Source organism: Cryptomeria japonica, chromosome 9, assembly GCF_030272615.1.
Source record: "Cryptomeria japonica chromosome 9, Sugi_1.0, whole genome shotgun sequence".
Taxonomy (NCBI): domain Eukaryota; kingdom Viridiplantae; phylum Streptophyta; class Pinopsida; order Cupressales; family Cupressaceae; genus Cryptomeria; species Cryptomeria japonica.
Window position 1 is genome coordinate 607,053,635 of NC_081413.1, and position 26,548 is coordinate 607,080,182.

The 26,548-nt window shown below is 36.4% G+C and overlaps 1 protein-coding gene across 8 annotated transcripts in view; it reads right to left on the reverse strand.

The window, feature by feature from the left end:
• Positions 1-26,548, reverse strand: part of LOC131040287 (uncharacterized) — a 118,919-nt gene that overhangs the window by 80,336 nt on the left and 12,035 nt on the right. For 7 of the 8 annotated variants that reach the window (XM_057973599.2, XM_057973544.2, XM_057973279.2 and 4 more), the window contains one exon: positions 18,055-18,309. In XM_057973599.2, coding sequence (XP_057829582.1) covers positions 18,055-18,282 — 228 coding nt within the window. In that variant the 5' untranslated portion in view covers positions 18,283-18,309. Of the gene's footprint in view, positions 1-1,357; positions 1,462-18,054; positions 18,310-26,548 lie in introns of those variants that run through there. The other variant, XM_057973661.2, reaches the window with a different exon arrangement.

Consider the following 26,548-nt stretch of genomic DNA (forward strand, 5'->3'; position numbering starts at 1 on the left):
GCAAATCAAATATACAAGCAAAAACAACACAAGAATGCAAATAAAAAAATATGCAAGAAATGCAATAGCAACATGAAAGAAAAAACAATGAGTTGAAAAAAAAAATATGGATTCTGATTGTCTCTAAGTTGCTGGTCCTAGTTCGGGCTTAGGTTTGGGTTTAAAGTCTAGGTTTGCGTGTAGTGTCCCTCCTTGATTCATCTTTTGTTGTGTGCGTCGATGGACTTGTTTAGACTCTTTTATGATGTTTGGTAGGTACTTATGGATTGACTTATATTTCAGATGCTTATAGATAATGCTAGACATTTTATATTGACATTTGATACATTATATATATTATAAATGATGATATATCCTGGATAATTATGATAAATGGACTTATACTTGATGATCTATATGCACTCATTATTCTTGGATGGATTATATTGCTTATGATAACATCATGATATCTTATTAGTACTAACCCCATTTCATGATTATGTTGGATAAGATAATGCTATGATTGTTGTGATTCTATTACTACTGTATTCGTGATAGAGACAATGTCATATCACTCATTACGAGCATGATATGATGTTGCGATTCTCTTCACTTGTCTGATTATTTATGATATATGCTATTGTATATGTTGCCTTGTGGTTATTGGTGGATGCAGGACTGCAGGTACTAGACATCAACTCCACCTAGTCTCACAAGTCTGAGTGTGTCTTTATCCCAATGGCAAGTTGATCAGAGATGACATGAGTTCTGTTAAGTGTATAGCTTCCATCGGATTGAATAAATCAATATATATATATGCATATTTATTAAATCATATATATTAAACGAAATGTTCTATATAATCCCAATAACTATCGGGTTGCATTAATTAAGACAGTCGAGCACCATCGTTGTTAACTAATTCCATGGATGAGAGACGGAGGGTCATGTCCCCGTAGGGTCATGACTATCTGTGGCATAAAGCCACGTAGAAGTCATGCCCCCTACGTGGGCATGGCTCTTCGTCTCCCTATAGATATCCAAAGAACATCGACACTTTCAGGCATGTTGATCAATCATTGTGGCAATCTCATAACCCAGAAAACTGTCGACATTGAAATAAAAGATTAATGTTACAGAATTATATGTAGATACAAATCGAAGGGAACAATATTCATTGTAGTAATCTCAGTTAAAGTCCATCCTTGTTAAATATCATAAGACTGTTATCTTCTCTATCTCTGATCAAATTCCTTAACATGGTATCAAAGCCAAGTTGATAGACAAATAATAAAAAATAAAGACAACTCTTTTCAGACTTGCATTCAGAATCGAAGGAAAGCAATCATGGTGAACAGTGTTAGAGTGGAGGATAGACTTGAAGGCGCATCCAACTTTGTCTCATGGAGAATTCGAATAACAGCAATTCTTCAAGAACTCGAATTAGATGCATACATAGAAGAAGACACTAAGATGCCTGAAGAAGAGCCAGAGAAAACAACCTGGAAAAGACACAACAACAAGGCTAAGAAAATCATAATTGACGCTGTTAAAGACCACATTCTTCCAACCATCTCAAAACTTACTACAACTTATGATATGTTTAAGACCATTTCAAACTCATATGAAATAAATAATGCAAGCAGATTGCTCACCTAAAAGAAGCAATTAATACATATAAACATGAACAAAGGAGAATCAGTTACATCCTATTTCATGAGGATTTCAGAGTTAAAAGACCAATTATCAACTATTAGAAATAATGTAGATGACTTGGAGCTATCTCTAATAGCACTTAATGGATTACCATCCAATTGGGAATCCTTTATTCAAGGCATTAGTGCTCGTCCGACACTACCAAAATTCGATCAACTCAAGAATGATTGCACTCAAGAAGAATCTCCGCTAATCACAAGAGAATTGGGTCCAAACAAAGAGGGAGAAATTCAAGCACTACATGCTAACACAAACAACAAAGGGAAGAAAAGGAAGTTCAAACGGAAGAGAGGAAATAACCACAAAAGCAGAGACTTCTCCAAGATTCAATGCTACAAGTGTGATAAATTTGGACACACTCACAGATTCTGTCCAAAAAGGAAGAAAGCTCAAGCAACCATAGCTGAAGTCAAGGAAGTAGAGAATCCTCTATTTTTCCTAGCCTTATCAAGTGAACTAAACTCAAACAAACATATGTGGATAATTGACAATGGAGCCTCTCGACACATAACCAGATTTAGAGATCAATTTGAAACCTTTGAAGGCCACTCAACTAAAGAAGTTACAATAGGAGACAATTCTACCTATCCAGTGAAAGGAATTGGGACCTGCTCAATTCAATTAAGAACAGGAGTTACACTACAATTGAAAGATGTTCTTTTTGTACCAGGTATCAAAAGGAATTTGGTCTCTATTTCAGGACTAGTTGATCAAGGATATCGTGTCACCTTCCATGAAGATAAAGTTCTACTCTGGCCTAAAAATTCTAATATAAAGAATGCTATTCCTATAGGATCTAGAGATGGTAGTTTATACAAATTATGTAATATTCAAAAACAAGCACTAAATCATGAAGTATCAAACTCTAATGAAATCTGGCATAGAAGATTAGGACATCTTCGATTTAGTGCCCTACCTTCTATAGGAAAGATTACCACAGGATTACCAAATCTAAAATCTGATCATGTTGGAACTTGTAAAGGAAGTGCTCTAGGGAAGAACTCAAAAAGGTCCTTTCCCTCAAGTGAACACAAATCCAAAGTTGTATTAGAACTTGTCCACACTCATTTGTGTGGTCCAATGTCATTACTATCACTAGGGGGTTTCTTGTATTACGTGATATTTGTTGATGACTACTCTAGGAAAACTTGGATCTATTTCATAAAACTCAAGGAATCAAATGAAGTGTTATCAAAATTCAAAGAATTTAAAGCCTTAGTGGAAAATCAAACTGGAAAGAAAATAAAGACTCTAAGATCAAATAATGGGGTGAATACATCTCTGAAAATTTTAAAGAATTCTGCATTTCTGTTGGGATTAAGAGGGAGTGTATTGTACCTTATAATCCTCAACAGAATGGAGTCACAGAAAGAAAAAACAGAACCATCATCGAAGCCGCTAAAGCTATGATGCATGATCAAAATCTGCATATCTCATTTTGGGCTGAAGCCTCAAATACAGCTGTGTATATTCAAAATAGATGTCCTCATTCAATCCTAGAGAATATAACACCTGAAGAAGCCTTTACAAGAAATAAACCAGATTTAAGCCATCTAAGAATCTTTGGTTGTCACATATATATTCACATTCCTAAAGAAAAGAGAACCAACCTAGAACCCTCCGGGAAGAAAGGCATATTTGTTGGCTACCTATTACTACTTACCTGACCACCTGGGACTCGAACCCAGGCCCTACCTTCTGCAAATTAGGGGGAGCAAGAGTTTCTTTGTATTAGCTGGACCGAAGGACCCGAACTTCAGGGGGGTGAAACCACTAAAGGATATAGAGTCTATATTCCAGGGCGAAGATCTATTGAAATCAGTAGAGATGTCAAATTTGAAGAAGATGCTACTTATAAACTCTCTCTAAGTGCAGAAGATGATCAAACCACATAATCAGATGAAAATCTTACAGTTGAGAATCAGAGGGAGAATAGCATAGAAAATCATGAACTTCAATCACCTAATTTGGAGAATGCTGAAAATCCTAACAACAAGAAAATACCACTATGGGCAAAAAAGATGATTGAAGAAAATAATGTGGAACCTGATGAAATCTTCAAAGAGAATAAGAAAACAAGAAGTCAATCATGCTATGTTGCACTCATGACTGAACTTACAAAATCTGAACCATCAAATGTTGAAGAAGCCTTAACATGTCAAGCTTGAAAAGATGAAATGACTGAGGAATACCAATCTATACTAAAGAATGATGTCTGGGATATTGTATCTAGACCAAAAGACAAATCAGTTGTCTCATCAAAGTGGTTATTCAAAATCAAATATGCACCAGATGGTAGTATTGAAAAACACAAAGCCAAATTTGCTGCCAGGGGGTTCTCTCAAAAGGCTGGAATTGATTACGAAGAGACATTTGCTCCAATTGCCCGATATACTTCTGTGAGAACCATCATTGCCATTGCAACTTCCAAAAAGTGGAAAATACACCAAATGGACGTAAAGACTGCTTTTTTGAATGGTATTATTGAGGAAGAAGTATACATAGAACAACCTGAAGGTTTTGCTACACAGGATAGAAACCTCTATGTGTGTAGACTAAAAAAAGTTCTCTACGGCCTTAAGCAAGCTCCCAGGGCATGGTATGGAAGGATATATAGTTATCTCTCCAAACTAGAATATTCCAAAAATGAAGCAGATTCTAACATATACTTCAAAATATTGGATGGTGACATGTTAATACTTGTTCTCTATGTTGATGACTTGTTGATTACAGGAGAAGATCACCTCATTGCAAAATGCAAACAAGATCTTGTGTCTGAATTCGATATGAAAGATCTAGGCCTACTGCACTATTTTCTGGGCCTAGAAGTATGGCAAAAAGAGAATTATATTTTCCTAAATCAAGGAAAATATACCACTGATATCCTGACCAGATTTGGTATGATAGATTGTAAACCTCTCTCCATTCCAATGGAAACAAATCTTCATAAGCTCAAAAGTGAAGCAGCAGATTCAAAACCTACAGATCCTACATACTATAGACAAATCATTGGATCTCTTATGTACCTAGTAAACACTCGCCCTGATATTTGTTACGCTACCAATGTGTTAAGCCATTTCATGTGCGAACCTAAGAAGATTCACCTAATGGCGGCTAAGCATATTCTGAGATACTTGTGTGGCACTATTGGACTGGGCCTGAAGTACAAAAACGTTGAGATACAACTCCAAGGGTATTCTGATTCCGACCGGGCAGGCAATTCCATTGATCGTAAAAGTACAACAGGGTGTTGTTTTAGTCTTGGATCAGCTATGATATCCTGGTTTAGCAGAAAATAGTCAGCAGTTGCTCGGAGTTCCACTGAAGCCGAATATATGGCTGCCTCCATGGGAGCACGTGAGGTAGTGTGGTTAAGGAAATTGCTAGTTGGACTATTTGGGAAACCACTAGACCCCACTGTGATTCACTGTGATAATCAAAGCTACATCAAACTTTCTGTAAATCCAGTCTTTCATAATCGATCCAAGCATATAGAGATCCCATACCATTACATAAGAGATATGGTAGACAAAGATGTTATCAAATTGACCTACATCAGCACTGAAGAGCAAAGTGACGACATATTAACCAAACCTCTTGCAAAATTGAAAGTGGAATACCTTAGAGGTAAACTTGGTATGACTAAATTATAATGGAAATTTCTAATATTAACATTGTTCATGAATATCTTGGATGCAATATTGCATGTATGTGTTGTGTCATGAAAGGTGACGATCTTTCATGTAAGTGTAAGATCGCTATTGTAAGGTGACGACTTTAACAATACCCTGATCTGTTATCAAGATTGACTACATTAAGTTGATGTCCCAGAATGTGCTGGAAATCTTGATACTAAATTCCCTATGATGAGTTACTGTGTTGTTATCATTTAATGGTTGTTCCGAAATATGTCGGAAATTATGATAACAACAATATCATGATTGACTACATTAATTTGTTGTCCTGGAATGTGTCGGATATCATGATACTAAATTTGTTTCACCTATGATAATGACATGTTATAATTGTCACTAGAATCAAGGTAGTAATCTGATAAGACTTCAAATAGTTGTTGTCCCAGAGTGTTGGATATCAGATAATCTATATCTCTCTAAGATATGAAGTATTTCATTAGTAAATATTCCTGAGTGAATGATCATGTCAAATAAATATGTATATCTAGAAGGTTGTTCCTTAAAACTCAATTATGAAATTCAATCCTCTTTTGCTAAGAGGGAGTGTTAAGTGTATAGCTTCCATCGGATTGAATAAATCAATATATATATATATATATATATATATTTATTAAATCATATCTATTAAACGACATGTTCTATATAATCCCGATAACTATCGGGTTGCACTAGTTAAGACAGCCGAGCACCATCGCTGTTAACTAATGCGATGGATGAGAGACGGAGGGTCATGTCCCCGTAGGGTCATGACTCTACGTGGCATAAAGCCACGTAGAAGTCATGCCCCTACGTGGGCATGGCTCTTTGTCTCCCTATAGATATCCAAAGAACATCGACACTTTCGGGCATGTTGATCAATCATCGTGGCAATCTCACAACCCAGAAAACTGTCGACATTGAAATAAAAGATTAATATTACAGAATTATATTTAGATACAAATCGAAGGGAACAATATTCATTGCAGTAATCTCAGTTAAAGTCCATCCTTGTTAAATATCGTAAGACTGTTATCTTCTCTATCTCTGATCAAATTCCTTAACAAGTTCCTTCAACACACTCTAGGCTTAAGTTGATACCCTTGTCAGTTAGTTTCTTGGCTTGAGTCGATGGTCGGCGTCATGTGGTATGTTGTTCAACCCTATGTCAGGTTGCCTTGTGGAGTTGTGATTATGTTATTAAATTAATAAATAATGGATCCATATAGTTTATAAAGTATTAAATTAAATTAATGGATAGCATTAGTATTTTAATATTAATGTGTGGTTTAATGTTTATTTGAATATGTATCATTTGAGCTTTTGATTTATTATTTATTTATTATTGTTTAGTTATTATTGATTTTATATTATTGAGTTTGTGGTTTAATATTTAATTGGGGGTTTATATTATTACCCATATGGTTTATTTAATTATGTGTTATAATCTACCTACCCTATTTTATGATTGGTTATGAGATTTGGGTAATTTAAATAATATTATTTTATAATATTCTATCTCGATTTTGGGTATGGTAGGTATGAAATATTAAATTTTCTAATTATTTTGATTGGCCGACACATTTCATGGTTTTGAATGAAATTTTATTTAATTGATTTTTGAGCATTGTCATGGGTTGGCTTTCTGGAGAATTTATGCCTTGTTGAAGATTTAATTTTCAATTTGCTTGGAGCTTGGATTTTCGCTTGGCTGGATTGTGATTTGGATTTGCGCTTCTTCAAATTCATTTTTCCATAACTTCAATATTCAAGGTTGGGGGTTTTTATCCTTCTTTGCATTTTCATTTTGAAAATATTGTCTGCAAAAAGACTGACTGAAGGAGTAGGAAATTTGATATTGTTGTAGGATTATTTATATAGTTTTACAAACATAATATTATTTGGGAAACTATTGTATTCTATGGACCTTATTTTTTGTGTTTGTCGTGAATGCTTTTGATCCCTCTCGGCCTTACAGCTCAGGACTGTGAATATTCAAGTTGTGTTGTTTTGGTGTATTCCCTTGTGATTCAATGTTTGGGAGATTTCATTGTTGTGCTCTGTAATTGGTTTATTGTGAATAGCCGGAAACCTTATCTGTGTCATTTTGTGGAGCATTGTTGTGTTTTGATTTACCACTTGACTTTTCAATAAGTTTCTTGGTTTATATTTGTCGTTGCGTCTCTATTTGATCAGATCCGGTGTCGTTCGGAAAGTCTTATTGTTTTTCTCGACATTGTCGTAAATTTTATCTTCGTATTCTGAGTTTTTATGTCTCTATTTTATATGCGCTATCCTATTGGATGCATGCGTTAGAGTTTTTGGTGTATGCACTATACTGTTTAGTATATGCGCTAGCCTGGTCTATAAATGCGCCACCCTATGTAATATAAGTGTTGCAGAACTTATTATATGCGCTGTCGGAATTGTTAAATGCGATATACTTGTTGGTTGAAAATTTTGTACACCTGGGGAATGTGCAAAATTGTGGTTTCAGCCATAGTGTGTGAGTATGATACTCTCCTAATTTAGAGAAAGCTTCCCCTATCTACAAACTAAACTAATCTAATATGGGTGAGACAGCAGTCTTTCTTCTTCTTTCAAGAAAAACTATACTCTTTTCTCTTCACAGAAAAGTAATAGCAATTGGAAATAAATAACATCAAATACAGAAATGAGACTTTTTGTAGGATTTTGGAACATAAAGGGAAGCAAAGTTTCCATGAAAGCACAAATACTTATGTCACTTCCCCGGGATGGGAAAACAGAAATGAAAGCACAAAGTCTTCAGCACTTCTACTATCCTATCAACCTTCTCAAAATGATAACAATGTACATCACACAACAGCTCAAAGTCTGTCCATATGGTGCACAACTTATGCACAAACATAGAAAATAAAAGCAGCACAAAGTCTGCAAGTTACCTCTTTGCTTAAGCGTCCTACAATAGTTTCAGAAGTGACAAGCAGCTCAAAGTCTGCAGTATCAAATCTTAAAACCAATCTAAAATTCCAAACACAATAAGTAGCTCAAAGTCTGCAAGATTGAACTTGAATTCCTCTTGTATAACACCTCAAAACTCACAATCAATCTCTAGAAAATGTCGTCACATAACACCTTGAATCAACACAAAGTTTGAAAGCAATTTGCCTCTTTTAATTGATTGCAATCTGATTTACAGCTAAGCTCAGAGTCTTAGAGTGTACATACAAACTGGCAAAGTTTTGTTGCATTGCCAAAAGATCTCAAATTACAATAGACCCCCTCAAAAATTTATAGGAGAGGAGCCTTGAGAAAAAGGTGGGAGGATCCTAACTGACTTGAGAAATTCTCTCAACCACCATGACTTATTCCAACTACTAACTAAGACTTATTCAAAATTACAAGTCCTATTCTAAATTGGCTTGTAATTACAAAAGTGCAAGTGATAAACTTGCAATTACAAAATTGTTTTTTTACAAATAAACTTGTCAAAACAAAATTACAAATACACAATTGAAACTATTCTATGTGTCTGAAGACACAACTCTAACTACAGCACCCTCTGTTTTGAAAATCTTCATGCTGCTTCAGGATGTTAGAACTTGAAGTATTCAGGATTGGTGAATACATCTCGAACCGGAACGGGAATTTGCATTCTTGATAGTCTTTGTGTCTTTAACCAGCGAACTCCAACCTTTCACATGCTTGGGGTAGTACCATTTCTTCATGAGGGAAAAGGTTGCCTTCCTCTTCATGTCATGACCATCTCTGTCTTGAAAGCATTCTATAATTTGCATCCATGAATTGTTGTTGTATCTCTTCTTTGTATCATCCTCCAATCTTGAAATGTGCTTGCAAAATAAGGCCTATGCCTTAATTTATTGATTTGGTAGGTCGTGTGTGCAAACAAGACTGACAAGGGAAGGGATAAATTGATGCAAAAATGGGCTCACAAGTGAATTTCGGGTTCTGGAAACTGCATTACATGTGTGGAAAAACAAGGGCATTAACTTGCAATTGTGGAGAACAAACATGCAACTTCATATGTGTAATGGGTAACTACAAGTTTGCACTTGTAATTGCATGCTAGAGACTCATTTTCAAGCATTTTTGAGTGCATTTTGGACCAATTTCGAGTTCTCGAAGGCTGACTACAAGTGAAGACGCAACTGCAATCGGGTTTTAAAATTCCAATTGCAAGTAGACGTTAAATGGGGAAAAATGGATGTAAGTGAAATGAATGGATGAAATGGGGTTTTGACATGAGGAAAATGGAAAGAATGATTTTGACTGGTAATGGCAAACTTTATGTGACAAGGAAAGACACATTTACAGCTTGACAACTTTGGAAGAGGGAAAAAACTCCAATTTGTAATCAGATTTATAAAACCCGAAATCTTACTTGGTCAAAACAAATGAGCTTGCGAGAAACCGTAATGCTCTTATAAATAGGTGAAGAAGCCAACACGTTGGTATTCCTGGGCAGCTAAAAACGGATTTCCATTCATCCCACTCCACAAAAAACGGCTTGGAAGGAGATATACATTTGATGTCAAACACTCTTCAATGAATGAAGGATGCAAAACGTGTTGCAAATGTGGCAACAATGGCAGAATATGGGCACCCAAAACGTGGAGCTTCCACAGCAAAAAATGGAGCCAAAAATCCCCACATTTATGCACAACGTGTTTGCCAAAACCGTTGAATCCCAAAAACATGGCACCAGCCATCGATCTCCAACAGCATAGCAAGAATGTGGGATGGATTCAAGGGAATAATGCCACAAAAATCAGATTTGTGAGAGCAAGAATGTAGATCGGATTTTTCCTCTCCAACTACAAGCAAATGTGCCCTCCAAAGATGCAATCGAGTTTTTAAAACCCCTTTACAAGTTTTCAATTGCATTACTTTTCCTTTACTTGAGCAATTTCAGGTTTGAAAGGAAGAAGAGCAAAAAGAAATAACAAAACAGCGTGTAATAGGGAAATAAAATCCCCATTACAAGTTTTAAAAACATAAAGGAACAAAAAGACTTGCAATATAGAAATAAAATCCCCATTACAAGTTTAAAAGGAATAAAAACATAAAACTTGTAATAGGGAAATAAAATCCCTATTACAACTAAAAGCACAAAGTAGGAACTTTTATGAGAACTTGTAAGTTCTCATTAAACTTGTATTTTCAATTTAACTTGTAATTTGTCCAAAAAGTTCCTACAAACAACTTAGAAGACAAAAAGGGAAAAGGGAAAATAAAAAGCAAGTTACAAGTTACAAGTTTTAAATAAAGTGCACTTGTAATTGCTAGAAAAAACCCCTACAACACAAACATAAAGGAAATTCCTAACCTGCAATAGAAAAAAAAATTCCCACCTGCAGTCAGGAAGAAAAAACCCGAAATTGAAGGAAAGACATAGCAAGCGAACTCGAAACGCGATGAAATTTGAAACATGAATCGAGGATGGACCGAAGATCAGTCCAGTTCAACAAGGAGAAAAACTTTTGCCTCGGGAAGCATGCCTTAAGAGTAAATTTCCAACTTGCACTGACTGCTCTGAAACCCGAATTTGCACAAAAAGCTAGGAAAAAGAAGACCAAAACTCACCAAAATTTGGACAATGATGGCAAAGACACCCCCCAATGATTTGACACTAACAAATGTGAGTTTTGCACCTCGTAAAACGCACCTTGGAGACAAAAATGACACATTTTAAGCAAAAATTTGTAGGGGTTGTCACATTTTTGAAAATTCGAAAATGAGGACAACAATATTGTCATACATATGCACTGCAAGATCCACTATATGTGCTACAAGATGTAATATATGCGCTAAATTAGTTTTTGAATGCGTTGTTTAACCTTGCAAATGCGCCAAATTGTTGTCTTTCTACTTCTGGGATAGTTTTGGCTTTCTAAGTTAGATTTTTGAGTCTCTATTATACTCCAAAGGTTGTTTTTGAGATTTCCTTATTGTTTAAGATTTGTATTTGTGATCAGAAGTGGATTATTGTGCATTTATTGGCATCTTATGGTTCCAGCACGAAGAATCGTGCTTTGCTATGATTTATATAATTGTTGAGGCAGTATGCATAGTTCATGCTGAGTCCTTCGTCCTCTTAGTTAGTTAGAATCCTCGTATAGTTAAAGGTATGTTGTGCCCTAGAAACCGGGTGAGTGGCACAGCTGGGACTGGGTCCCATCAGTCACTGTCCTTGGTTGGCATTTGATATGAGGCTCTTGATTACATTATGTGATTTTGGCATTATGGCTTTTTGGTTATTGTTTCATATGGATTTATATCTATGAATGTTATTATGGACAATTGGATGAGCCTCCTTCTTGTTGTATTGTTGTTACCCTAAGGTCTTGGAACATGGTTTGGGGGAGTGGGCTTTCATGAGTTGGTCGGGGTCATGTGAGAATAGGTCACCAAGAGGTTCTTTGTAAAGATGCTTGTGGGTCTAGACTTCCAGGATCTCATGAAAGTTTTCTTATTTAATCAAATGATAATCTTAATAATTAATTAGATGGGTTGGGTATTTAGGATTCATCTAATCAAGATAATGAATTGGTGTTGGGCCCCAACTCATGCCTGGAGTGCTAGTACAGGATCAGGATGATTGGGAAGGCCATGAGGATGGCAAACTGTACTCCCTTGATTCTCACATAGGTTGAGCTGCGGTTTCGCATGTCTATCAAGGGTGTGAAATTCCCTTCTTTGTGAGGGTAGCATGTGATGACACTCTTCCCTACATTTGTCCTTGTTAATTATGTCAGGATTGTTGATTTGCCTCTAGGAGTTTTATGCTATTGATTTTAGCCATGTGATGTGATTTGGACTATTGTATATGTGGTTGTTGTTCAATTGTGATGGTTGCTTGTTGAGATCTCTTTGGTTGTTAGGTGTCAGCCTAGGTCTAGAGTGTGTGTGGGACCTTGTGTCATTCTCCGTAGCACGGGGGGTGGTTCCTTATGGTTCCTCATGGTCGGGTGGTTTGAAGCCTTCTTTCGTTGGGATGTTCTTCGTTGGATGTTGTTGTGCGTAGATGTGGATTCTTTATCTCCTCAACTATTGGATGGAATTTTGAAGCAGATTGATTTATGTGGCATTTATATTAGTAGGATTCATGGGATAGTCGTATTTGTAGGATGAGAACTATGTAATTGATGTAAGAGGATCTTGTATTCCTATGTAATGGAAAAGGATGTAGTAGATTGAGATCATGATATTTGTAATAGGATATGTTGTTCTAATTCTTGTTGAATCTATGTTGTATCTTGGATATTGATTATTTATGAAAATAAGGAATTGGAATCATGGTTGAATAAAAGATGTCTTTGAATAAGTCTTGGATGGATTAGAGTTCATGTTCTTAATTGGAAAAGGAGTAATTACTTGTTGTACTTGTCTCTTGGTTATGTTATGTGAATGTCTATTATTATTATGTAAAAAGGATTAGATATGTTGTAGGCAATGTTTAGTAATGAAATAATGATGGTATGATAGTCAATAAGTAAATGGGAGATTAGGAACATTTGGAATTGGTGTTTTAAATGAATCTAAGGGTAATATATGGTAATTGAATTAGGATGGAATGTGTTTATGATAGCTTAATTAAATGGATTATACCTTATGTCATAGGAAGGAATAAATGTTAAGAATGAATGTTAGAGTTAATGAATGTGTGATGGTATTTTATGATGTTGTTGTATTCATGTTAAGTAATGGCGTTGAGATACCCTAGGGAATGCAGATGATGAAAATGTTATTTATTTCCACTTGCGTACTATATTCTTAAGATCATATGCTTGAGTAGATTATGCGCATGGTTAGAGGATGCTTAAGTAGATGTAAATGATCATTGAGTTGTTTGTATTGCACATTGGTTTAATGATTTAAAAAGAAAATTATCTCTATTGGTTAAATAGTTGGTTATTTTCTCTAGGGTATTTTGGCGGGCATTACATCACGGGTTTCGTCAAAATTTGCTTTGGGGGTTGGCTTCATTTTGGCTTTGTTCAGACTCCATACAAAAAAATATAAAAATAAAAAATATATACATATATGCAGCAGTAGTTAAGTTCAAAATACACCACTATGCTAATAGTCAAAATAACATAGCAAAATTCAACACCATGTTAATGTTTTAGTTCAAAAATAATAATTAACATCAAATGCCAACAATCAGCCATCACTGATCAAATATCATATGGATCATCAAAAATAGCATCATCCTCCATAATGGTGCCACTCGCACTAGCATTGGCAACAGTACTAGCATTCTCAGTCTCGTGATCACTAGTAGCTCATGGTCATCATCAACTCCAAGTGCACCAAGGTGAGAAACTAAATCATCCAACTCAGCATGCTCTGGATCACTATCTCACTACTTTGTCTCCCCTTGTTTGTAGGAATTTTCTTTGTAAGTGAGGAGCTGCAAGTTTGAATGCACAAAGACCAAGTCCTCCACCTTTTTGGAGTGTAGTCTATAGTGCTTTATTGAGTGGACAAAGGAGTATGTGCTCCAATTCCTCTCAAATGAAGATGAACTAGCAACCTATCAAAATTTTGAAATTAGAGTTAAGAGTTATAAAAAAATTTAAAATATAAGCAAGATAGAAGATTATTTTTTTAATAACTAAGAACTTACTTGCGATAAAATTTTGATGGCAATAGGTTGTATGTGCTGGTACGATTCTCCATGGAAGTACCACCAACTATGAGCGTCAACCTCAAGCTTGTACCAAAGGGCTTCAAGACCATGATCATTTGTGCTTACAAGACTCATGAATTCAATCCTCACTACAGCCCGAATGTCTTGGTAAAAGAGTCTACGAAGGGCTGCCTTGTACCCTTGAGCAATTTCGAGATTACTATATGGAGCAACTCTTGTGCCTATAAGGAGTTGTTGACTATAACGCTTGGGACTCAATGCAAAGGCACGGAAATGCAATGGAGTGGTCATTTTGTTCCATCTCTCCACAATGGTTTGTAGTTTTTTGAAGAATGTTTCTTTGGGATCTTGCTCTTTTTCATTTATGATGACTTTTATCTTATCAATTATTGAGTCGATGCCATCATATACCTCACCCAAATAAGGCTTGTGGAAATCTGATAGCTTTGAAGGCCTATCCATGTCAATATGATAGTTCATGCTCAATATAGGCTCAATGAAACTTAGGAGGTACTCAACACAATCCCACCAAGAGTCATCTAGTATCATTCTCCTAATGTTTGCTGCTCTTGTAGTGCTAGATTGCTTCCATATGATCCAATTAGGGTTGATTACCATGCTAGATAGTGCCTCACGATCCTTCACAAGCTGTCTCAACACAAGCGTGTTGGAGGTAAAACAAGTCTCAACAACCTATTTCAAAAACAAAATAAGAAAAAATTAATAAGAAAATTAAATTAAAAAGTTTACTAAACAAATTTATTATCTAACTAAATTTAAAATTAACTTACCTTCAATAGCTCCAATCTCGAGAATTGTCTAAATATGCCTTGTGGCATATGGTGGTTGATGATGAACATTTGGATCTCCTTGGCATCAACATGCACCTGTTTGATCCATTCAACTTTGTTGCCAATTCTTTGCAGTGTTAGGTTGAGTGAGTGGACAGTACAAGGTGTCCAAAAAATGTGTGAATAGTGCTCTTAAACCAATAACCCAGCAGCCCTACATTTTTTGGCATTGTTTGTTACAACTTGAATAACATTTTGAGGGCCAACTTGCTCAATGGCTTGGCAAAGAATATTAGCAATAAATGGACCGCCTTCACCTACACTTCACAATCCACTACTCTCAAAAACATTGCCCCTTTAGGGGACACTGCAAAAACATTGATCGATGGGCAATTTCTTGCATCTTTACATCCATCAAATATAATAAACACCCATGTTTCGACTCATGAATCCTTGATGAGCTTCAAGGAGTCCTCTACATGTTTCAGCTCTTTGTCCAATAAGGAAGTATGCACATTCATAACCCGGGCCCTTGAACCTCTTTGGAGCCTCATTAATTGATCTCACCATTTTTCGCCAATAAGTTGAGTGAACAACATTAAATGTCAATCCATTAGCATAGATACATCTAGCTATGTCTTGCTCGGCAATCTCTCTACCCTCATTGTGAAATGCCATTTCCAATGGTCCCTTTGCTCTCTTATGTGTCACATGTTGTTCTTGAGGTACAGACAAGAATAATTGGCCCTCTGTAGCTTCAAGATTGGAAAGTGATGGAGAGGCCTTCGATCCTTTCTTAGTCTTTGCCAAAGGATGAGCATCTATAGATTGTTTCCCTGCTTCTTCATTTTCTTTTCCTTGCTCTTCAATAAATATCAATACTTGTGCCTATGCAAGAAGGTCTTTACATTTTGGCTTGCCTAGACAAAATTTGATGCCTTCATGAGGGATAAAGCACAAATGTGCTTTCACATGACTGTATGAGCTGTTATATTGTGCTTTGCAATGAGAACAAATCCAAGTGAAACCTCGTCCACCTAGAAGTTGTTGTACAATTTCCACATATTTTCAAAGGGAAGAGTGTGGGTCCATTTTAAAGCAGGGTTGGCTCCCAACATTAGAAGAACTTGCCATACTATAAACAACATGGATAGGCATAGCCACAAACCAAAATGAAAAAATAAAACAAAACTAGAGAGTTCGTTTCAATTTGTAAAAAAAATGCAAGAAATTAAAAAAAAAAAAAAACTACCTCTTTTGTTGAAATCTTCCTCTTCAATGTCTTTGAGAACAAATCAACACTTGCAACTACGTAGGAATGGCACAAAAACCAGCTTTGAGCATGCAACAATCAATCTTCAACTCTCTTTAAGCAATGGCAAGCAAAAAAGAAAGTTCAGTAATGGAGCAAAATGGTTTTGTTTTTCATTCTATTGTGCATAAATAAAATAGGTTTTACCTTTTTGATGTTTTTAGTGGTGAAATTAGGGTTGGGAGGGTCGAAATTGCCTTTTTGGTCCAAAAAACACTTTAAAAAAGTTTTTAAAAAAAAACTAAAAACCCATCAAATTCTGCTTGGGTTCGCTGAAATTTGTTGAAATTCCTCTCGGGTTTGTCCAGGTTCGGTAAGACCAAACACACAGGTTGTGGGCCAAACCTTGTCCAGACCCACAATGAACCGAGCTCAAACCTGGACCCAGTTTGAACTAGACCGGGACTTGGAGATCTACAAAGGAGGACCCGATCACGTCGGATTATCTCAAATTTTAATGATAGACTTAGGGCAACCCTCCAAAAGGTTGACTTAGGTGGTAAAGAATGTCCAGAAAAAAGTAAATCAATCTTATGTTCGGATTCAACTCACATGACTGATGCTAGATATATTTGAATACATTCCTACAAAATGTTGATAACTTGAGCCTCGTGCCATAATAAACCAAAATCTAGTATTACAAAAAAAATTAAACCTACAAAATCAACAATAGATGATGAGGGGCAGTTCAATCAATGGGTACTTGTTGTATCACTTTTTTTTCATTAACCAAGAAGAGCAGCACCTTTCTCATTTCACCATAGGTGGCATAATCACCATTGGATAAGTCGACTACATCCAATATGTTGTACAACTTGTGCTTTCAAGCTTAGATTCTTGAAGAGCAGGAGTTACTAAGGGAGCTTCCTGCAAAGCACAGATCAATCAGAACCAGCCTCTGAAATGGCTCTTGCATAAAATATAGCAGACTGTATGTTTAAAGAATATCTTTTGGGTTTGTAAGTTTACTAGGTAGTTTTTGCTTAATATCATTAAATGTGTGCATAGAAGCTTTTGTAGAAATATTATTTTGAGGGAAACCTCTTTGGTGATCCCTGGATTTGAAGGCAATGTGAGTGGTTCTTATGGCACTTTCTTAAGTTGATTTTTTTTGTCCATTAGGCCAGTGAAAGAGTTTAGCATGGACTTGAATTTGTGCTAAGCTCTTGTTGCTTAGGAAGCATACATAGATTTTGATTTTGGGGCCCAATCAGAAATACTTGCCATTCTTCCTTCGGTAAGGTGAGTCCTACAATGCCTGGTTCTTCTTGATGTAAAGTGTATTCTTCAAGTAATGTAAGAGAGCTTTTCTTTTTTAACTGTTTTTTTCAAAGGAAGAAACTCCAGGAGCAAGCACTAGCTAGAAAATAGCATAATCTTGCAGAAAAAACACAAATACATCCCAAAAAAAACAATGGTGATAAGTACACTACCTAGCAACTTACACCCCAAGATACGAAGTACATCAATGGTTAAAAACTACTCTAGAAGATATAGCTCCATATTTTATCCATCTTAAGAGCTCTAACAAACATGAGTAAATGCAGAAAACATCGTTGTACAAATACATATACCTAGTTAAAGAAAGTTACATGCTTGGAATAGGAAAGTGATCATTTATCACAAAATTCTGTTTCATGTCTTTTTTTTAAATTGTTCTAATTAAATAGGTTTACTTCTTATGGTTTTCCTTTTCTTGAACATTACATCTAACTATTTCGATAGAGAAAAGCTTTAACAGTTCAAGGAAATCTAACTATTTCAATAGAGAAAAGCTTTAGCAATTCAAGGAAATTTATGCCAAACATATCCTTCCTACAAGAAAAAAGTGTTTTTCTTAAGGAGAAAAACATGTTATTTCTGCCTTAATAAATACACATAATTCATTAGAAGAGTAACAATATTTCTAGCATGAGGAAAGAGAGTTACCTTAACATTTCCATGTATTTGTCCCTGATTGTGAAGATAGAATAATGCCTTTAACACTTCTCGTAAGAAAGATGCAATGACTGACTCTTTAAATCCCTCTTGATATATAGCTTTCATTAGATGAAGGCAAGATCCCCCAGCAATGTATGGCATTACAACCCAGAGATTACAATCTACTACAAACGAACAATGGGCACGCAAAACATTCGGATGGCTATTCAAGGCCATTACCTGAACTCCATGACATATTGTATCCTGTACAAAGAGGGGAAAAAGCATGTGTAAGAGCATAAGATTTGTCTAAATGGCTTACCAAGTGTTTTTGAAATGATGCCACTTCAAAACCAAAGAAAGTCAGATTTATAAATGATGTCAGTATCATGACCCTGACCTTTTGCAGGTATGTTGCATGTTTCAACCCAAGCATCTAAGTGTGGAGTTACAATACCCTTGTTCTATAGATACCTGGAGACATAGGTAAGAGTACTGCTGATACAGAGATAAGGATGCCATTCAAATGAGGGTGCATGAGCAAATGAAAAAGGTTAATTGGTACTGATACAGAGGCAAGGATGCCATTCAGCATTCACATCATGGTACATGAGTAAATTAAAAAGTGTACAGATATATTATATATAAATGTAGACGTCAAACAATGTACACACAGGGACAAGAACAGGAATATGGTCCTCATCCATACATTGGAGTTTCCTGGTAATTATGCAATTTTCATAAAAACATCGAAGCATGGTATTCAGAACTAAAAGAGAGAACCGATGACAAATTCCGCAGCTTTCAACAATGCACGACATAGTTTTATATCCTAAAAGAGATTTGCAACCAAAAAGGATGCCAAAATAGATGAATTATCCTGAAGCCAAGATATTTATTCTCTTGCCTTGTATTTATACCATACATGCTGCAGAAAATTAGTATGAATAAGCATATAGATGCTATTCATCTTTAAATAACTAAGAACTTTGAACATGAACAGCCATAGAAACAATACAAACGTTTACCTTTGCTAAAAGCCTGAAAGATAGTTAACCACAACATTTGAACATAAGATCCTATGATAACACTGTCTATGAATGATTCCTCCAAAACTTTTTTAAGTTCAACTGTAAAGCAATTTCTTAGGTATACATGCTACCTGCAAAATAGCTCATTTCAACTACCTCATCTTGCATTTTGAAAAAGATGAAAGATATATGAGCTTAAAGTTCTAAACATTGTCCATCTAGTGACAAAGGAACAAACTAGGTACAGATCATAGTTGTTGTATCATCTTTCTAGCTAGCAGCTACAAGAGAAACAAATCCTTGGAAACGCCATTTGAAAGTTTGAAGAATATCAATTTAATGAATTAATTGAGGACATATAGCCTACTCTTTATTTCCCATAGGCTAAGAGGTCAAATGAGGGAAATAATTTGATAATAATATTTTTTAAGTTGGGCCAATCACTTTAATTTCAAAAGGCAACATAATTAATATTATTAATTTAATGAAGTAGCCATCTAAATAAAACATAATAAGACCTACATAATATTTTATTTTTAAGTGTGTTTAAACACTTTGGAGGGAAAAGTAAATTCAAATTGAGGACCCAAAAGGCAATTATAAAAGAAAGTCATTTTCTCAAAGCAAATCATCCATTGTCATTTTGTTGTTCATTCCATTTTGGAGATTCGAGCATTCAAGAATGAAAACCCTTGGTGTAGAAGATTCAAATAAAAAACCATCCTGGTTTCCAATATTTGATTTGAAGATTAAAGCCTCTTGTCTATGTGAGGTGACTCCATCTGGGGATCACATTTGTACTGATTTACTGAAGATTTGATTGTCAAGAATTGGCTCAGTTGAGTATTTGCAAGTAAATCTAATCAGTATTATCCAATTGCTCATTGTGAATGTAATTGAAGACCGTTCATTGTTGTACAAGATCAGATATGTTGCTTTCGAGACATTTCTATTGTTGATTGTGAGGTGTTTACTGCTGTTGTCCCTATCATACCTTTTGTGCGAAAAATTCATGCTTTGTAGTTGTTACACAGCCCCTTTCCTAGTCGTGCCAAGGTTAGATTTGCCTTCAGAAAACATTTCCAGTAGCCACGTTCACTGTTGTACATTTTCCTTGGGTTTACATATCACATAGGATCTGAAAATCACACAGGAAACACTGAGGGGGAGGGGGGGGTGAATCAGTGTTTCAAAATTACACAAATTTTTTAATAAGACACAAAGAGATGCACAGAGAGATCAATAACACAAGTACACAATATTTCTCGTGGAAAACCCTTTCGGGTAGAAAACCACGGCATTAGAAAGCTTCCATTAACATGAATGGGCACCAACCCAATGGGCACCAACCCTGATTACACAGTGAGCAACAACTCACACAAAGGCAACAACTCAAAATCTATCTGAGGCACCAACCTAAATTAGAGCATCAATCTAATAAACTGAAGAGGCATCAACCTCTGATCTGCACACATAAACTCAGGACAAAAATTTAAAGCCAGACCACCTTTACACCCAGCAACACACTTTATGCACTTAGCTGCTCCTTATACTCTGATACTGATCACAACAAGAAGAGTCGCATAAAAAAGGAAACCAACTCTCTACTGATAGAAACAAAGATGTTTTAAAAAAAATGTCCAATATCACCAACACTTCATTTCCCCTAATCATCAGCTCAGAATCAATACTCAGAAACAGGTCGTATTCAAATGCATACACAGCTTACAACGCCAGCAACAGCCAACACACATTACTTGTCCCTCTTATCACACATCAAAATACTTCCCAATACCACACTGAAAGAAAACGGCAGCATACGCACTTTCAGAAAATAAGAATCGTTCTCTATGTCTTTCAAGGCACCACACACAGGCGTAATTCGCGTCAAAAGCGCAGAGTCAAGCAAAATACAACTTTCCCAATTTTTTTCGGCAACCAAAAACGGACGTGGAAAATGCATTCCATCACCACCACAAACTCACTATCCCACATTAACTGTCAGAAGTTAATGTATATCAGACATGCATTCCCACGATTCCCATCTTTTTCTCCACTTATCCACAATTTTTTTTTTGCTATGCTGAATCGAACACTGCTCAATATTGAGCTAACACTCTGTCATCACACTCAGCAGCCACGTCAATTCCAAGCACCCAGCAGACATCGAATGCTAATATCAATAGCTCCCAAAATAAATATCGAAGAAAGTCATTCTCATTTAAAAACGACCATGCATCCAAAAGACGACTTCCAGTTTGAAAAATTAACGCACTCATCATGCACAGCCAAACAAAACTTTAACAGCCAATACCAAAAAAAACGTCTCCAGTGCCGTCATGAATTCCAGCGATGATAAAAAACATACATTTTTTAAAATGGCTACAAAAGGCAAAGTTCGTATTTTTAAAGAAATCTCCCGACACACCTCCAGCAAGATGAATACTGTCGGCATCAAAAATAACGCACCCCACATTCAAATTCGAATTTTGAATTAATTAAGCAACTCCACCCCGCACCAAAAAAAAATATGTACATGCAATATTTGAATTTCTGACAGAGATTAATTGTTCCAATGTGCCACTCAACCCATGACCTCAAGAATAAGAATTCAACGAACTGCAGCGAGTAATTTTGCCAGCAATACTGAAAGCACATCTTCAGGCACTTCAAAGGAATTAAAGATAATTCCAAAAAATATTGGTCAAACCATATTCCACAAAAAATTTCGGTTATTAAAATTAAAGCTTGACATACTTCTTCAAAATTCCACGATACCTGACCAAGAGAAAATAAATCATCTTTCCTCCTTAAAAGGAATTAAAAAAAAACTTAGGAGAGAAACAGACCCCACAAGGCACATAGTCTCAATAGGAGGCTGACATGGCAAAATAGCTGATTAAGCGCTGACAGTAGTGGCAAGTAAACATATACCAAACTGAAGCAGACACACGGACAGGTTAACCAGGCACATAGGCAACTCAAGCTGACAGACAAGTAGATGAAGAAGACACCCAGCCAGCTGAAGCTAACAACCAACTAGCTCAAAATACTTTGACATCAATGACAAAATTTACAACAGGATCCTGTCATACCCTTGGTTCCAATCCATAACAATATTATGACAGTTGTGCATCAATCCTACACCAAGGATAACTAATATTGCTAAGAATCTATACAGCTATACAGCAACGTTGTGACTGTACAACCATATGATTTTTGCTGAAATTTAATAAATGTATTGATGCCTAGTAGCAAATCTGTTATAGGTGAGTTACGAGGTTTCTCGTCATTAATAATTGTTGTATTTTCCAATTATATTGGCTGTAATCATCGATTATTAGCATTAATTATCACATAGTTATTCATGAATAATTGCAAGGTGTATATGAGGGTTTAATACATCAAATCAGTTATCATATTTTCATCATATAAGTGTTTCCAAATTTATATCACTCATCAATATTTATATTTCCTTTTATAATTGAATGCTTTTGGCATTTGAGGGTTTCCAAATTCATATTGCAACCATCATACAATCCCTTTAATATGTTTTGTTAATATTGCTGTATCCAGTTATATATTAATTGGTTGTTGGCTTTAAAGTAGTTATAACTTACAGGAGTCAATTGATAGATGGTTATGTTCTTGTGGCAACTGTCAAGACTTTTGAATAGCCTCTGCATAGTCAAGTAGTCAAATCTTTGGCGAACCATCTTTGCTATACTTCTATAATAACTTCATGTGCAAATAAAGATATATTTTCACTCCTCTATCTAGTATGCATTGTTAGTTCTATTATTAATTCAAGTTTTAATTTGATCAGATAGAAGAGTAGACATTTGGGGCCGTGTTGACGTGTATTTTGTACACCATCATACACAGAATAAAATACCAATAGGCATCTTATCCTCTCTTGAGAAAATAGTCTCTAACTGCTGAAGATTCGCGTAAAGGATCAGTTAGGTAGACTCCAAGGTTCTTTTAGTAGGGTCTCTACGTGTGGACAAGCTTCCAGCGGTATGATGTGATTTGCTGTTTCCTCCAAGGGGCCTTACGTATTCCGAAAGTTCAAGATTTGCTAAACTAAGGAAACTATTCAAAAAATAACAAAAGGAGTAGGGTTTGAAAGAGGTCTAATCTAGTCTAACCCTATGAATGACTTAGTATGGACAAGACTTGGCAAGATTCAACCAACTTCAATTTTGCCATAAGATAACAACTCAATTGAAATTAGTGCGATCTTCTAAGGTAATAAAATGATATTCAATGCATCAAAGATCATGGACACTACTACGAAGGTACATATCCAAGATACAATAATGATTGAAGATTAAGGGATTCAAAGTATTTTCCAGTCGACCACGCAAGGCGTTCCTACAATCAGCAAGAAGCTAGTGGTTTGGATTACGAATCCTACCAAAGATCAAGTCTCACACAATGTCCTTCAAATTAACAAGCTACTTTGATTGAGCATGATTCAAGTAAGTTAAACAACCATGAAGATAACTTAAGAAAGTTGCAACAAAACACCATAACTTCAATATTTTATTGATTTCCAAGTCATCATATACAACAATTGCTTGAATTTCTCTCTTCAAACTCAATCTTGCTACAAAATAAAATTGCTTCTAACTCTAATCTCTCTTCTCTATTACATCAACTATTGACTATTACACTATTAACTATTACCAAATGAAATGAAAAATGGGGGTATAAATAGCATCCCCAGTTACAATGAAAGGTCCAGATTGAAAGTAGATCAACGGTCAAGATCATGACACCTAAACCCTAATTAGGGTTTGTTACAAATGGCCTCCTTTTTACTGAACAATATTAAATGCATAGCCAAATATTAAATTTTGGCACAAAAACCTAGGAGACATAAACCAATGAGAAATAAGATGTCATGTCATCTATAACAACCTTTCATCTAGAATCTTATTCCCTTTCCAATTCTTTCTTAGCATATGCAATGAATCTTGAAACGATTCTTTCGATTTCTGCGATTGGAATCTCGGGAAGATTCTTCATACTCTCCTCTAAGTGGATGACCTGATCGAATGCATCTAGAAGAGCTGCGTCCCATGAAGGTTCAAGTTCCTTCGTCTTTTCAATCAGGAGCATGGTGGCAAACATCTAATCATACTGTTCATCTGTAACATTTGCGTCCTTGCAAAAGATGATCTTGATTCTATCCTCTAGTTCCTGCATATCCACATCTGTCTCGACCTCGATCCTTCTGCCAAGAATGGTACGAAGTACCTCAAATACTCTGTCCTGGATCGGATTGATCACCTCCTCAACTTGGCCACATCTAGTACTGATGTCTTCGAAGAAAACATTCTTCATATGGAGTAAGGTTGACCAATGAAACAAACTGTGAGGTTCTCCATCCAAGATCTTCTCCTGCGCTAAAATCTTCCTTGATGTGTGTCTAATAACTTTCAAGACAGGAATGATAACGTCCTTGGTATGGGCGAATGCAGCTACTGTTATCATCAAATTGTGGATCATCTCAAGAACCTGGATAGCTTGATGAATAATCTTCATCATCCTTGTTACAAACTCCATAGCCACTGTATGAGATCTATCCATCCAATTACTTGTACATTGGACCATGTTCCTGAATCTTTCTGCTTCATTGATTGATTGAAGCGGCAATGCTTGCACTGGTGATCTAACTGGATCCTGACGTCCCAAAGGTTCATTGATGTGACTGAAATATGTCCTCCATGCACCGACCTCTCTCTCAAGCTTTCTATTCTTCTCGATTTCTTCTCTAAGCTTGTCTTTCAATGCTTCAAATGAATCGGTAGCATCATCTAAAGTCTGCTCTGTTGTGGATGGTCCTAACTCAAAAGTCTGTATATCATATTCCTCTGCTAGGATCTCACCTTCATATTTGTCTGCTGCCGATGTAGCTATCTGCAGTTTTCTGGATCCAGTCTCATCTCGAATCATCTTGGACATCTTGGTAGCCTTCTTCTTTTCTGTTACTTCATGTGAGCGTCCAACAAGGCTCTCTAAATCAATTGCATTGTCCTCGTCCTCTACTACGATCACCTTGGTTAATCTTTCCTTCAACCAATCTGGGATAATCGATCTGGTTTCTTGAACTTGAATCTCTTTATGCACTATTTCTTCTTGTCTGGGAGGAGATGTTATTTCATTGTCTTCTTTGTCTTCATCTAACTCATAGTCTTGGAGAGATCCATCTGGTGAACCATGTTGTGCCTGTCCTTCCTCCTGCCTATCGTTCTGTACCATCGACTCCATGGATTCTTCCACTTGAATTGTTCTCTTCTCAGGTCTAGAAGAAGTACCGGATGATCAATCTCTGTTAGCCTCTTGTTTCTTCTTGGAAGACTCTCTCTTTCCAGGTCTCTCTTTCCTCTTCGAACCTCTTGAATGGAGATTGCCCTCACTGGCACATCGAAGGTTTCCTTCACCTGAATTTCTAGGATTAGGATTGCCTTCACTCACACTAGCTCCACCTTCGGCTGGTTTCTCTTCCAAAGTGAAAGTCATGGCTATGCCTTGTTCTCTCAACTTCTGATGCTGAATGTCAACCCATCTGCGAGTACAAGACAAGACTGGTGCCATCAAAGTATCTAAATCCATGACCTCGGGCTCATTCCAATCCAACCTTATTGATTTGCTTTCTCGATCATAGGAAGACTGGATATGTCTGCCACTGTCCTGAGCTTGGTCGGCCACTCTGTAAATCCTGCATTTCCTGATGAAATCCAAAGGCAATCTAGAATGCATTTTCCGTTTCACTTCAAGATCATCTAAGAGATTCATCATAAAATCTTCAATCTGGTACTCATGCCTAAACTTCCTGCCGACTGTCTCCTCTAAATGTCCATGTGGATCAAAGCTTTCTCTCAAAGCAAAAGATGAAAAAGAATACAAGGCTAACTCCTTCTCTGCGTCATCCATGGCTAAAGCATTAGGACATACCTCAACTGAATTACCCAAAATGATAGGTACTGGAACTCCATTCTGATGTCTGTGTCTGAATGCCTTCACATATGCTGCCAACTGTCTTGTTACTTCAAGTAACACAATTCTGTCTGTCGGATATCTCGGCAACATGTATGGAGGTAAAGGACATCCATGCACTCTAATATAAGTGAACTTGGGAAACTGAATGAACCAAGCACCGTACCTCTTTATGAATTCCTGGGCATCCTGGGATAACCTGTTGTGAATTCCACCTTGCAACGTCCTTGTGATGTTCATCGTGAAAGTATCGTTAACCAGCTTATAGTTGCTCCCTAGCGGATGATGCAAGTAGGCATAGGAATCACAAGCTCTGACCTCGCCGGGTCCTCTTCCAATCACTCCTCTGTGAGGTAGTCCTGCGTACTCCACGCTCCTGATCAAGGCATAGATGACATATGAACTCATGTGGAAGGACTTAGTAGCCTTGAGTCTCCTCAACTGTACGTCCAAGCAATGGCTAA